Consider the following 12,443-nt stretch of genomic DNA (forward strand, 5'->3'; position numbering starts at 1 on the left):
TTTTGTGACAGAGACAGAGAGGGACAGATAGGGACAGACAGACAGGAAGGGAGAGAGATGAGAAGCATCAATCCTTTGTTGCGGCTCCTTAGTTTTTCATTGATTGCTTTCTCATATGTGCCTTGACTGGGGGTCTACAGCAGAGCAAGTGACCCCTTGCTCAAGCCAGAAACCTTGGGCTTTAAGCCAGCAACCAGTGGGCTCAAACCAGCAACGATGGGGTCATGTCTATGATCCTACGCTCAAGCTAGCAAACCAGTGAGTGACCCACTAGCAAACCACTTTAGTTGTTCATTGATTGCTTTCTCATATGTGCCTTGACTGGGGGGCTACAGCAGACCGAGTAACCCCTTACTCGAGCCAGCAACCTTGGGCTCAAGCTGGTGAGCTTTGCTCAAACCAGATGAGCCCTTGCTCAAGCGGCGAGCTCGGGGTTTTGAACCTGGGTCTTCCATATCTCAGTCCGATGCTCTACCCACTGTGCCACCGCCTGGTCAGGCAAATTATAGGACATTTTAATAATGACATTTTATAGTTGTGAAATATTATCTTTAAAATACATGGCAAAAGACTCATGTTATAATGTTAACATGTGACAGGATAAGAAAATGCACACACAGTGTAATTAACTATCTAAAAACCATGTACATAGAGACAAGACAGAAAAATTCAACTTCACTTGCACATTTCTGTATTTGAAATTCTTCTAAAATGTATTATTTCTATTGTTAGAAAGCATTATTGGAACAAGTAAAGGCATGCAATAAGGACTTCCTAAGTCAGAGTCTCCCGTTCCTCTAATTTAACTTTCATACATATGCACATACCTTGTAGCCTCCAATTCTGTGGTCAGGCTTGAATTCTTTGCCATTTTTCAACCAGCGCAGTGTGGGGTTAGGAGTCCCACTGGAAGGGCATTTGAACTTCACTGTCTTGGCAGCTGGCACTGCATGCAATTTTTTTTCCATCTTTTCTGGGGATGTCCAGTATGGAGCCACGGCTGCCCAGGAAAAGCCAAGAGAGACAGGCAGGGAGCTGGTCAGGCTTAGGAGCAAGGGCCCAGATCAGGACGGGGAGGCACTCGCCCACCTGCCCAACACCTGTGGAAAATGCCTGCACCAATCAGGATGCCCGAGGGGTCCTGGGGCCAAGCAGCATCACCCCATGCGCCTGCTCCTCCTCCTGTTCTCCAATCACCTGAGCTCCCTCTTCCCGCCCAAACCCAACAGCCAGACCCAGAGGGCAGTAAGGTAGGAAACAGTGTCTCACGCATACGGTTTGGTTTGGTGTTATCTGTCTCTTTCTCCTCTGAAGAGGAGTCATCATCGTCATCGTCGTCCTCCGAGGAAGGGAGAGCATCTAAGAGAAGGAGAGGGGTCACTGAGGTCCCTCCAAGGGAAAAAGGGCTTTCTACATTACCATCCATATCAACAGCCCTTAAACAGAAAGGCCAGTCCAGTGACAGATGAACAGACACCTTCCCCACACTGACCCCCAGGCCCGCTCTTCACTCTGTGACTCTCAGTGGGATAGAAACGGTTCATTAAGAACTGCACGCTCTATGTTCGTCCTCTACCTTCCCCGACCTAACGCACTGCCCCTCTCTGCCCAGAGCTTTGACACTTCATCAGGGGCAGCGGGTCCTCTTTAACTTAATACCACCCTGCGTTCAGAAGCTCTCCCCACTCACGGTCCCAACCCAGATGTGGGATGTCAGAACTAGCAACCAGGGAACCTGTATCCTCCTTTGGCCTGCTAATCATTGGGAAATCCAGACAGATCTAGACACACTGGGGCTAGACGCCATTTCCAAAGCCATGAGCTGAAAACTGACAGTTGGGATTATTCTAGCATGTATCTGTCAGGGTTTGTCAAGCTGCCCTTCTAGCCAGAGCAGATAGCGTGCCTACTCCACAGTCCGCAGCTGCCAACACCTTTCTCCAACTAGTATCCGCCCCGTTTAAGAGGCTTGACACACATGTGGTCACCGGTCTGGGCTTATGACAGATCTTTCTCCATTCCTTCCTAGTGCTTTTGGCTGTCTGGAGAGAAAGCGAGGAGAAAAGTCCCTGTTAGGGGCAGGTTCTACAGGATGCCTTAGTGGGACAGGTGCCAAGCGGGCACCCTGAGATTCACAAATGCCATAAAGGAAATTCCAGCTCTACTTCATTTCATCCTGCTTTTGTGAAAGCTGCATTCCAAAAGTGGCATATTCCCAAAGCTACAGAGCTCTAGGGCCCCCTGGCTGCCCTAACCCAGGGCTGCTCCAGATGCTGGAGGACAGATGTTTTCTATAAACCCTGTGGACATGGCGGTGCACCTGGGTCCTCCTCTGTCACAGCAGGGACCTCACAGTGTGTTCTGGGGCCCTAATCACTAAACCAAGTACCAAGTCCAAATGGCAAGAGAATGACAAGATGGAAGGTAGCTGAGCTCTAACACAGCAACCTGGAGATCTGAACAAGCTGCGGTGGAAACATCAGTGCTTTACTGCCCGAGAGTATCAGCGATCCCCTCCGAGGTAGATCTGGGAAGCCTGGCTCCCACGCCACCCGGTCACCCCTCTGAGAGCTAAGCCACGCGGCGGGCAGGGAGCATTGTTAGTGGGTAGCAGTTTCTGAAGCAGAATGGGGGGCAGATCACGGAAGGCAAGGAGGTTCCCCTCCCCCTGAAACTAGCAGAGAGGGTTGGAGGGGCGGACCCAGGGAGGGGTGAGGGCAGGGCTTTGCTACCAACCTGAGACATTGACGGAGAAGTAGGTGGTGTCGCTGCCCGAGGGGCTGCTGGTCACACAGGCGTAGAGGCCGGAGTCCGCGGGCACAGAGTCCCGCACCTCCACCTCCTCCCCTGTGATGCGGGTGCGGTTGCTGTCCGCCAGCTGCGCCCCGTCCCGCAGCCAGTTGATGCTCTGCACATCGTCCCGCAGCCGACAGCGGAGCTGCAGCAGGTCACCAGGGTGGACCAGGAAGGACTCCACTTCCACAGGGGCTCCCCAGGGCTGGGCTGCAGCCACCCACAGGGGCCAGGAAGAGGAGCCACGGGGCCGGAGAGGGAGAGAGGGGAGGGGAGGAGGGAGAGACAAAGGGAATTACACTAGAGGCACTGAGCTGCCACGTCCCAGGGGCCAGAGCTGGGGAGATGGGGGCGGAACATGGGTCAGTCGGGAGACAGCTGGCTACCTGGGAACCCCCCATCTCTTCTTCTCTAGCCCCCTCCTCCAAAGGTCAAAGGAAGAAAGAGGCGAAGTTAGGAAGCAGCTGCAGCAGCATTAAGCGGTCCACGTTTCACTGCCCTCCATCCTAGGGGCACAAGGCCGGCCCTCCCAGGACTTCAGTGTCCAGCGTGCCCCTTCCCCACACGCTCAGCTCTCTGGCGAGAATGGCTACTTCCCAGAGGAACACCCCCTTTCCTCTTGGCTAGGACAGCTTTACACCGTTCCTGAGTAACAGATGAACGAACCCCACCCCTCAAAACTCCAGCAGCCCCCACCCAACTTGAGAGAAGGCAATTTGTCAACCAGGTGGCTCTCAGTTCAACAGACTCGGGGGGGGGGGGGGTGTGTTCTGGCCTCTCAGTGAGTCAGATGTATAAGATGCATACGGGGGGAGAGAGCCCGAGCAGAGGTCAGCTCAGGGGAGCCTCTCGCTAACAGGTGTCAGCCAGAGGATTCGGGGCTTTTGCCTATATTAGGAACACAGGCCTGCAGCTGCCACCAAACCCACATTTGTGCTGGCAGCCTAAGCCCGTGCACACAAAGCTCTTTTCTCCTCACCCCATTGCAGGGCTCCCCCTCTCAAGCCCCCCACCTTCCCATCTCCCTCCCCTCCCCTAACACACACGTCCAGTCTCCCTCACCTCTCTTTCCCCGTAGCCCGGGGGGGGGGGGGAGTCCGCAGCTCACAAGACCTGATGGGACTCTGTTCACACATCCATCCCCCTTATGACCAACAACTGCATTCACACAAGACAGCACGCAGTGGGACGGACCGAGGAGTCCACCCCACCGGGCTGTTACTCATCTCCTGGCATCCCCCTCTCCACTGACCAGGGGGGCATCCCCCTCTCCACTAACCAGGGGGGACATGTAGATTCTATTTCCCTTCAGGAGGTTCAAGTGTCCACCCCCACCAACAGAAAGTGCTTGTTCCCACTCCAATCTACCACCTGCCTCAGTCTCCGCTGCTCTGGGAAGCCTCATTTCTCACCACTGGTTCACCATGGGAGGCTCACAGGGGACTCCTCTTACAGCCGCCTGTCACCTGCAGGGCTCCTGTCTCTGCCTGGCTCTCTCTACTCACCCTGCAGGGCTTAGCCCAGCTGGCAACTTAGCCCTGAAGCCTTTTCCTGGCAGCCAGGTGCCCTCCTACCACGCTGAAGGAAAGCCCCTTCCTCACTGAGCTACAAAGGTGGGGACATATCCTATTTACCTGTAAATCCCCAACCCCTAGTATGGCGCCTGGCATACAAGAGGTGCCCAATACATGTCTGCTGGTAACGTGATGAGGACATGTGCACAGTCACACTGTCCTGTCCTTGTCTTCCTTTCTAGACTCCCTTTCCTCCTTCACCACTCTCATCTTACAGAGCTCGTTCTGCAGTGCGAAACAGGTGTCTGCTAGGAACCTTGTGAATAAAGACAGGGGTATCCTGAAAGGCAGGGGGCACCAGGGAGTCATTTTCCTCAGGGGGGCCTCAAATGAAGCTTCGGAGCCAAGGCTGGAACCCAAGGGCCCAATCTTAAATATGGGGTAAAAATACTGAGTCAGCAAAAAGGGGATGCTGCTTTAAAAGGGTGTGGAAACCACTAGGTTAGCATTCATTTATTTTTGTGAATCAGGTCAAGAAGAACACTAACCACAAAGGGGAGCAGACCACACAACTGATTAAAAATAAGCTGGTGTGGGTCCTAAGAAAAATAAGAAGAGTCCCCTTTCCATTTTTAATGGTTTGCGGTTTTGCCAAAAGCAAGCAGAGGAAAAGCATTTCAGACTTGACCCTTACGGAAACAGCAGGCACTCCTATTGATCCAATCTCTTTTCCCTTCAACGACCTCACAGATTAAATATTTTGCAGCTTATGACCTGTGCCGTCCGTTGGTCAAACAGGAAACTCAGTAAACTCAAATTCTTAGCCTCTGGCATCACAGCCTATTTTGACAGGTCCCAGAGACCAAAAGGAGAACATGGGTATTTCCCCCGAGAGAGAGCAGCAAGGGACACCGGCCCGCCGAGGCCAGCTCTGGCCGATGCTAGCCCGGACCCTTAACTTCCTGCTCATCCCAACCGGGATGTACCAACAAAACTCTTCTACAAGATCAATGACAAGCCTCCAAACCTGCTCCTTGTTTCCTGCACCTGGAGTTCACACTCACCCTGATGCTCTAGGCCTCGGTAGGCGGTGTCTGCCATTCTCCTGATACAGATCCTATACTGTGTGCAGGACAGAACCTAAAGCCTGTGGTAGCATCCAAGGCTCACACGGTCTGTTCCCACCTGTCCACACAGCCTTCTTCTCCCCACCTTCCTCTCCAGGCCTGGATATTCTCTGCACCGACTGCATTCTCCCCGAACTACAAAACTCCCGTCTGCTCAAACCTGTCAGTCAGTCATCTCTCTAGCGTCCTCTGGCCCCACCCTACTCAAAGCAGACAGTCCAAGACATCCAGGAAGCCTTCTGCTGGCGCTAGTGTCTACACCCTGATTTTCTGTAAAACAGTTACTGTCTGAACCACACAAATTCGCACTTGATTACGTATCGTCTCGTATGTTTTCTTTCTGTAAACACTTTTAATGAGATATAATTCACATACTATAAAATCCACCCAGTTAGAGTGTACAGGGGTTGGCAAAAGTAGGTTTACAGTTGTTTGTATGGAAAATAATACAATAAGAAATATTACAAGGATAAACTGTTTCATGTGCTCGAAACTGCAAACCTACTTTTGCCCACCCCTGTATAATTCAATGTTTTTTGGTATAATCACAGTTAGGCAACCATCCCTATGATCAACTATAAAACATTTCTATCACCCCAGAAAGAAACCCTGTATCCATGAGCAATCACTCCCCATCCCCTCCCTCGGGGTAGGCAACACGGATGTGCTCTCTCTCCATGCATCTGCCTACCCTGGATGTCACAACAGTGAGGTCCTACAGTACACGGGCTTTTGTGACAGGCTTCTTTCACGCAGCACGTTTGCAAGGTTCTCCTATGCTCATGTCTCAGTACCTCATTCCTTTTAATGGCTGAGTAATATTCCATTGTATGGATATATTTTTTTAAAAAAGATTTTATTTATTGATTTAAGAGAGAGAAGAGAAAGAGAGAAATGGGAGGGGGGCAGGAAGCATTAACTCATAGTCGTTGCATCCTCTGTGTGCCTTGATTGGGCAAGCCCAGGGATTCGAACCAGCGACCTCAGCATTCCAGGTCGGCATTTTATCCACTGCGCCACCACAGGTCAGGCTGGATGGACATTTTATTTATTCATTCATGGGTTGATGGGTGCATTGTTTCCTGTCAGAATTGTCCATGTCTTGCCTCTTGTAAGAAACAGCAAGCAACTTAGGGCAGAAATGACTATTATAATTTCCCCACAGTCTCTAACGATATCAAAAACACAGAAAATACTCAGTGGGTCTTGAATTGAATTTACCATCCAGCAAAGGCTAATTTTTAGAGGAACTAAAACAATTAACCTATGGCTGTTGAATTACGGTGGATTTTTTTCATGGCGAAGAGGGCTCCTGCAGGTCAAAGGCTCCGTTTACAAAGGGACAAAGTCGCTTTCTCCTAGGAGGTGAAGGGAAGGAAACCAGCGGCTCCCTGGGTTACCAGGCCCTCCCGATCTGTGTCACGGCCCTGAATTTCAGAGCGCACCGTAAGGAGCCCCTCGTGTGAGGTGGCTGAAGTGAGGACACCATGCTCACTGGCGGCCTCTCCATTCCCTGCTGGTCCTGCCAGTGTCCCCATTTATGTCCTCATGAGAAAGGCCCTTGCATCTGTGGCTCTATCTCCTCGGAGCTGGCCTTTCTCTGGTCAAGACCAAAGGTCCAGAGCTATCCTTCTTATTATGGAATAGTTAGCAAGGAAGGAGCTGACACCTTTGTTGGGCTGGCCATGAAAGTTAAGGGAAAGAAAGCCAGGTTACTGCTCAGCCACTTGAGCTCAATGTTCTGGCTCTTAGAGAACCTGATTAACCGGGGTGGGGACATTGAAAGGGAAGTGGCACGCTGGGACACTTGCTTTAGGCGTCTTGTTTCCTGAGAGATGAGACGGGATGGGAGCTGGTGGACATTTGGTACCTGGAGTCTGTGGTGACCTAGTCGGAGGCTGAAAATATTTGGTGTGAGTCAAATGACAACGTTCATTCACTCCTGTCGGCTCCCGGTGTAGTGTGTTCAAAGGGCATTGCGGAAGAAAGGTGCATTGTGCTTCGAGGGCCAGGAACAAGTCACCATTATCTTCCCTGGGAGCAGGGAGTTTAGGGTTAGGGCTACGGCTGGACTTGTACGCCCTTAGAGGATGAAGGCCAGCAAGGCCTCAGAGAACTCTCCAGAAAACAGGAGAGAACAAAGACTCCCGCTGAGCTGCCCGAATCTGAGAGGGAGGAGGGCCGTGCTCCTGAGGCAGTTTCCGGGGACAGGGCAGGAGCGCGTGTGGGGCGGGAGCGCGTGCGGGGCGGGAGCGCGTGCGGGGCAGTTTCCGGGGACAGGGCAGGAGCGCGTGCGGGGCGGGAGCGCGTGCGGGGCAGGAGCGCGTGCGGGGCAGTTTCCGGGGACAGGGCAGGAGCGCGTGCGGGGCAGGAGCGCGTGCGGCGTGGAAGGCCGTGCAGGGTGGCTGGGCACCCCTTCCGGCGGGAGGGGAAGGGATCCACACACCAACCACCGATCCCATGCTGCTCTCTAAGGCAGCCTCTCCAACCCCTCTAAGGAACCCAGGAGTAGATGAGAAACCCACACTTTTTAGTAATTCTCAAGGAAGCAGCTAGAAAGACAGAGAGGTAGGGGCGCTGTTTCCTACGGTGTTCTCAAGTCTAGGGACATGATAAATCCCACTAAGTCCTTTTGTCTCTCTACTTCCCCTCCAGAATACCAAGGCTTTGTCATTCCCAAGAGGCCAGCAGGATGTGGCATCTTGCTTTCGGCAGTACCAGCCGGAAACCTGCCACAGCCAGCCGCCTCACAGGCCATTCTGTCCTGGGTATGTCTGGTCAGAGCCGGGTTCCCGGTTCTAAATCTCTGTCTTCTGCTAGCCACAGGCATCACGTGGCAGGGAAACGAAGCCCTGAAAAGTCCCAAACCCATACACATCTTCTATTCTTATAAGAACACGAGACCCCAGCTCCCCCCAAAACCCAAGAAGATGGGGAATTTGCTTCAATATGGCTATATCATTAGGTGCCTCCTGGAGCCCCTGTGCCAGGAGAACAGATTACACAAAGGAACAGCAGACCCATGTATGACCCGACCCAGGGTGATCAGATTTACACAACATCTCGATATGTATAAAGCACTTTGTATTGAAGAATGTAAGAACCCAGCACAGGTTCTGAGGCGACAGATCTTAAAGCATCAGTGGTCAGAGCAGGCAGCAGTGTTCTAGCAGAGGATGGACATAATGGGAGAAGTAAGTAACGATTTAGGTTGGGAGTCAGAACTCTGAGGGGAGCAGAAAAGGTAAGGTGCTCATCATGAGCAGCGTAGTGCCCTGGGATGAGGTGGAGCGGGGACATGAGGTAAGAGCCTCTGCGTGGAACAGAGGGTTCATGGTAGAAAATAGTAAAAAGCCACTAAGGAAGAAGTCCCAGGAAGCACATTTCTCTGCGGAGACTATGAATGCAGGCCATTCATGCCACATGGACAAATATACCTGAACACGTATTCTGAAATACCACTTCACCAGCCCTGGTCCCATAATAGCCAGTTTGGTTTTGGAAGTTATCCATCTCCAAAACCCAACTGAACTTAACATGAATCCAGTGACGAATAACAATATATTTGCATAGCACTTGGCAACTTAGCATGTGCCTTCCTGTATATTGTCTTGGTTGGGATCCTTACACAACTTTGAAAATGGTAATACTAATATTGGCCCATAATCTACAGCATGCTTACTATCTCCGATATACTGTGATGGCTTTTTAGCACAGACTATCATTTAATCCACACAGCAACCCTACGAAGCTGATACAATTATTATCTCTACCCTATGGATGTGGAAGCTTACCCTGTACCGAGCACAGTTCTCATTTAGTCCTCACTACCAGCCTGTGAAGCTGACACTATGATGACCCTCGTTTTACACAGTGGAGGCTGAGGTGCAAGGAGGGTCGGTGTGTGTCTAAGTCAGCCCATCTAGCTTGGCCACCTGCTAGTGGCCAGGCTGAGATCCAAACCCAGGTGGCCTGGCTCTCCAGAGTCCACACAAATTCAGACCCCAGCTCTACCACTTTGAAAAATGTGTCATTCATACTCCTTGACATCAGAGAAGTGATTGAAACCCCTCTTCTGTTTAACCCACTGATCCTGCCTAACGGGCCTAATGGCACCAATGTCTCCTACCTTCGCACGTGGGATTCTCCAGTTGGTTGTTTTGGCTGTAGGATCCTCCCTTTCTCATGCCTTCAATTTTCTCAGCCCCACAACTGCTGCTACTTAGTGCTTTTAATTTGTAAACATACTTCCCTATCCATACCCGTCTGCCCTTTAGAGGTGAGCAGATGTGACTGTGCACGTTGCACAGGTGAGGAAATTGCGGGGAGAGGGAGGACACTGTGACAGTGGCAGTCTCGGGACTAATAAAAATGCCCTATTTGGGGATGGCACTTGATACTCGAGAAGGCATGTTGACTCATGTTCGTGTTATTCCTGTTCATTACCATTTAGACATGAGACCATGGAGCATGAGGGACTTCTCTCAAGGTCACAAAACAGGGGTCGACATTGGCTCCGGATGCTGGTCCTGGGCCCCTCAGCAGCATCTCACTTCTCATGCAGCACACGGGGCAGAGACAGAAAGGGGACCCATGAGGACTCCCAGCTCCGCCTTGGCCACAGCAGACAGTACAGTGCCTCTCCTCCCTCCCTCGCTCGCTCCCGTGTCCCTGGCTCAATCCTGGATTAGTCACCTGATACCTTGCCATGCCCCAAGCCCCTCACCCTTGATTACCGTTTACAGCTGGGTTGATGACCTCTGATGACCTCTGCCTGACTCCACTGAGAAGATTAAGAACATTAGGCAAAGGGGCTCATCAAGCATCCCCTGGGGCCAGCTCCCCTGATTGCACATCCTCAGACTGTCCTGCTCTCAGGCCCTGACCCCTCCGCTCAGGCCCTCTGCATCCCATCCCCTCACACTCCTGAGAGCCTGTTTCCTCCTCCTCCAGAGCCCAGAGCGTCTCCACTGCCTCCCTTCCGCCAGCTCAGCTGTCCGGTCTCCAGTTCCCCTCGTCAGCCCAGCCAGCAGCCTCACCGTTCCCTTTACTTTGCTCTCTCCCACCCAGTGGTTTCCCCACCTACGTCCTTCATCTCATTTTTAATGTGACTTCCACATTTTCACGGCTGTATCCTGCGCTCACACATGCTGCCGTGGGTTGGTCCACAGACAGTGTATCCGGAGCTGCCGAGAGGCTGCATCCACATGCTACACTCCAGTGTGCAGGCCTCGAGTAACCAGCCCTCTGCACCCACATGCTACACTGCAGTGTGCAGGCCTCGAGTAACCAGCCCTCTGCATCCACATGCTATACTCCCAAGTGTGCAGGCCTCGAGTAACCAGCCCTCTGCACCCACATGCTACACTCCCAAGTGTGCAGGCCTCGAGTAACCAGCCCTCTGCACCCACATGCTACACTCCCAAGTGTGCAGGCCTCAAGTAACCAGCCCTCTGCATCCACATGCTACACTCCAGTGTGCAGGCCTCGAGTAACCAGCCCTCTGCATCCACATGCTACACTCCAGTGTGCAGGCCTCGAGTAACCAGCCCTCTGCATCCACACGCTACACTGCAGTGTGCAGGCCTTGAGTAACCAGCCCTCTGCACCCACATGCTACACTGCAAAGTGTGCAGGCCTTGAGTAACCAGCCCTCTGCATCCACATGCTACACTCCAGTGTGCAGGCCTCGAGTAACCCGCCCTCTGCATCCACATGCTACACTCCAGTGTGCAGGCCTCGAGTAACCAGCCCTCTGCATCCACATGCTACACTCCAGTGTGCAGGCCTCGAGTAACCAGCCCTCTGCATCCACACGCTACACTGCAGTGTGCAGGCCTTGAGTAACCAGCCCTCTGCACCCACATGCTACACTGCAAAGTGTGCAGGCCTTGAGTAACCAGCCCTCTGCATCCACATGCTACACTCCAGTGTGCAGGCCTCGAGTAACCAGCCCTCTGCATCCACATGCTACACTCCAGTGTGCAGGCCTCGAGTAACCAGCCCTCTGCATCCACATGCTACACTGCAGTGTGCCGGCCTTGAGTAACCAGCCCTCTGCACCCACATGCTATACTCCAGTGTGCAGGCCTCGAGTAACCAGCCCTCTGCACCCACATGCTACACTCCAGTGTGCAGGCCTCGAGTAACCAGCCCTCTGCACCCACATGCTACACTGCAAAGTGTGCAGGCCTCGAGTAACCAGCCCTCTGCACCCACATGCTACACTGCAAAGTGTGCAGGCCTCGAGTAACCAGCCCTCTGCACCCACATGCTACACTCCAGTGTGCAGGCCTCGAGTAACCAGCCCTCTGCATCCACATGCTACACTCCAGTGTGCAGGCCTCGAGTAACCAGCCCTCTGCACCCACATGCTACACTCCAGTGTGCAGGCCTCGAGTAACCAGCCCTCTGCATCCACATGCTACACTCCAGTGTGCAGGCCTCGAGTAACCAGCCCTCTGCACCCACATGCTACACTGCAAAGTGTGCAGGCCTCAAGTAACCAGCCCTCTGCACCCACATGCTATACTCCAGTGTGCAGGCCTCGAGTAACCAGCCCTCTGCACCCACATGCTACACTGCAAAGTGTGCAGGCCTTGAGTAACCAGCCCTCTGCACCCACATGCTACACTCCAGTGTGCAGGCCTCGAGTAACCCGCCCTCTGCATCCACATGCTACACTCCAGTGTGCAGGCCTCGAGTAACCAGCCCTCTGCATCCACATGCTACACTCCAGTGTGCAGGCCTCGAGTAACCAGCCCTCAGCAAAATCCGGGCAGATGGACTGGGGTCTATGAAGTCCTTTTGATTTTGGATTTCTGGGTGAAGAAAATTAGGGGAGAGCGCCATCCTCTTCAGTAATATGGGGGAACTGGTGGTCTAGGAATGTTTACAGTCTTGGCACCAACCCCCCAGAGATAAATGAGTGGGCAACTGTGGGTGGGAGTGGGGCTCGGGGTAGCTTTGAAAGCCAACTTAAAAAGGAACACAGAACAGCCCAGTGGGA

General features: G+C 52.8%; 1 protein-coding gene across 4 annotated transcripts in view; it reads right to left on the minus strand.

The window, feature by feature from the left end:
• The window catches only part of FGFR1 (fibroblast growth factor receptor 1), a 54,304-nt gene that overhangs the window by 14,273 nt on the left and 27,588 nt on the right, over positions 1-12,443 (minus strand). For 2 of the 4 annotated variants that reach the window (XM_066380365.1, XM_066380363.1), the window contains exons 3-5: positions 2,737-3,003; positions 1,270-1,359; positions 828-1,000 (exon numbers count right to left, since the gene is read on the minus strand). In XM_066380365.1, the coding sequence (XP_066236462.1) occupies positions 828-1,000; positions 1,270-1,359; positions 2,737-3,003 (530 nt within the window). The remainder of the gene's footprint in view (positions 1-827; positions 1,001-1,269; positions 1,360-2,736; positions 3,004-12,443) is intronic. The other 2 variants (XM_066380364.1, XM_066380366.1) reach the window with 2 other exon arrangements.

The sequence above is a fragment of the Saccopteryx leptura genome, chromosome 4 (genome assembly GCF_036850995.1).
Source record: "Saccopteryx leptura isolate mSacLep1 chromosome 4, mSacLep1_pri_phased_curated, whole genome shotgun sequence".
Classification (NCBI taxonomy): domain Eukaryota; kingdom Metazoa; phylum Chordata; class Mammalia; order Chiroptera; family Emballonuridae; genus Saccopteryx; species Saccopteryx leptura.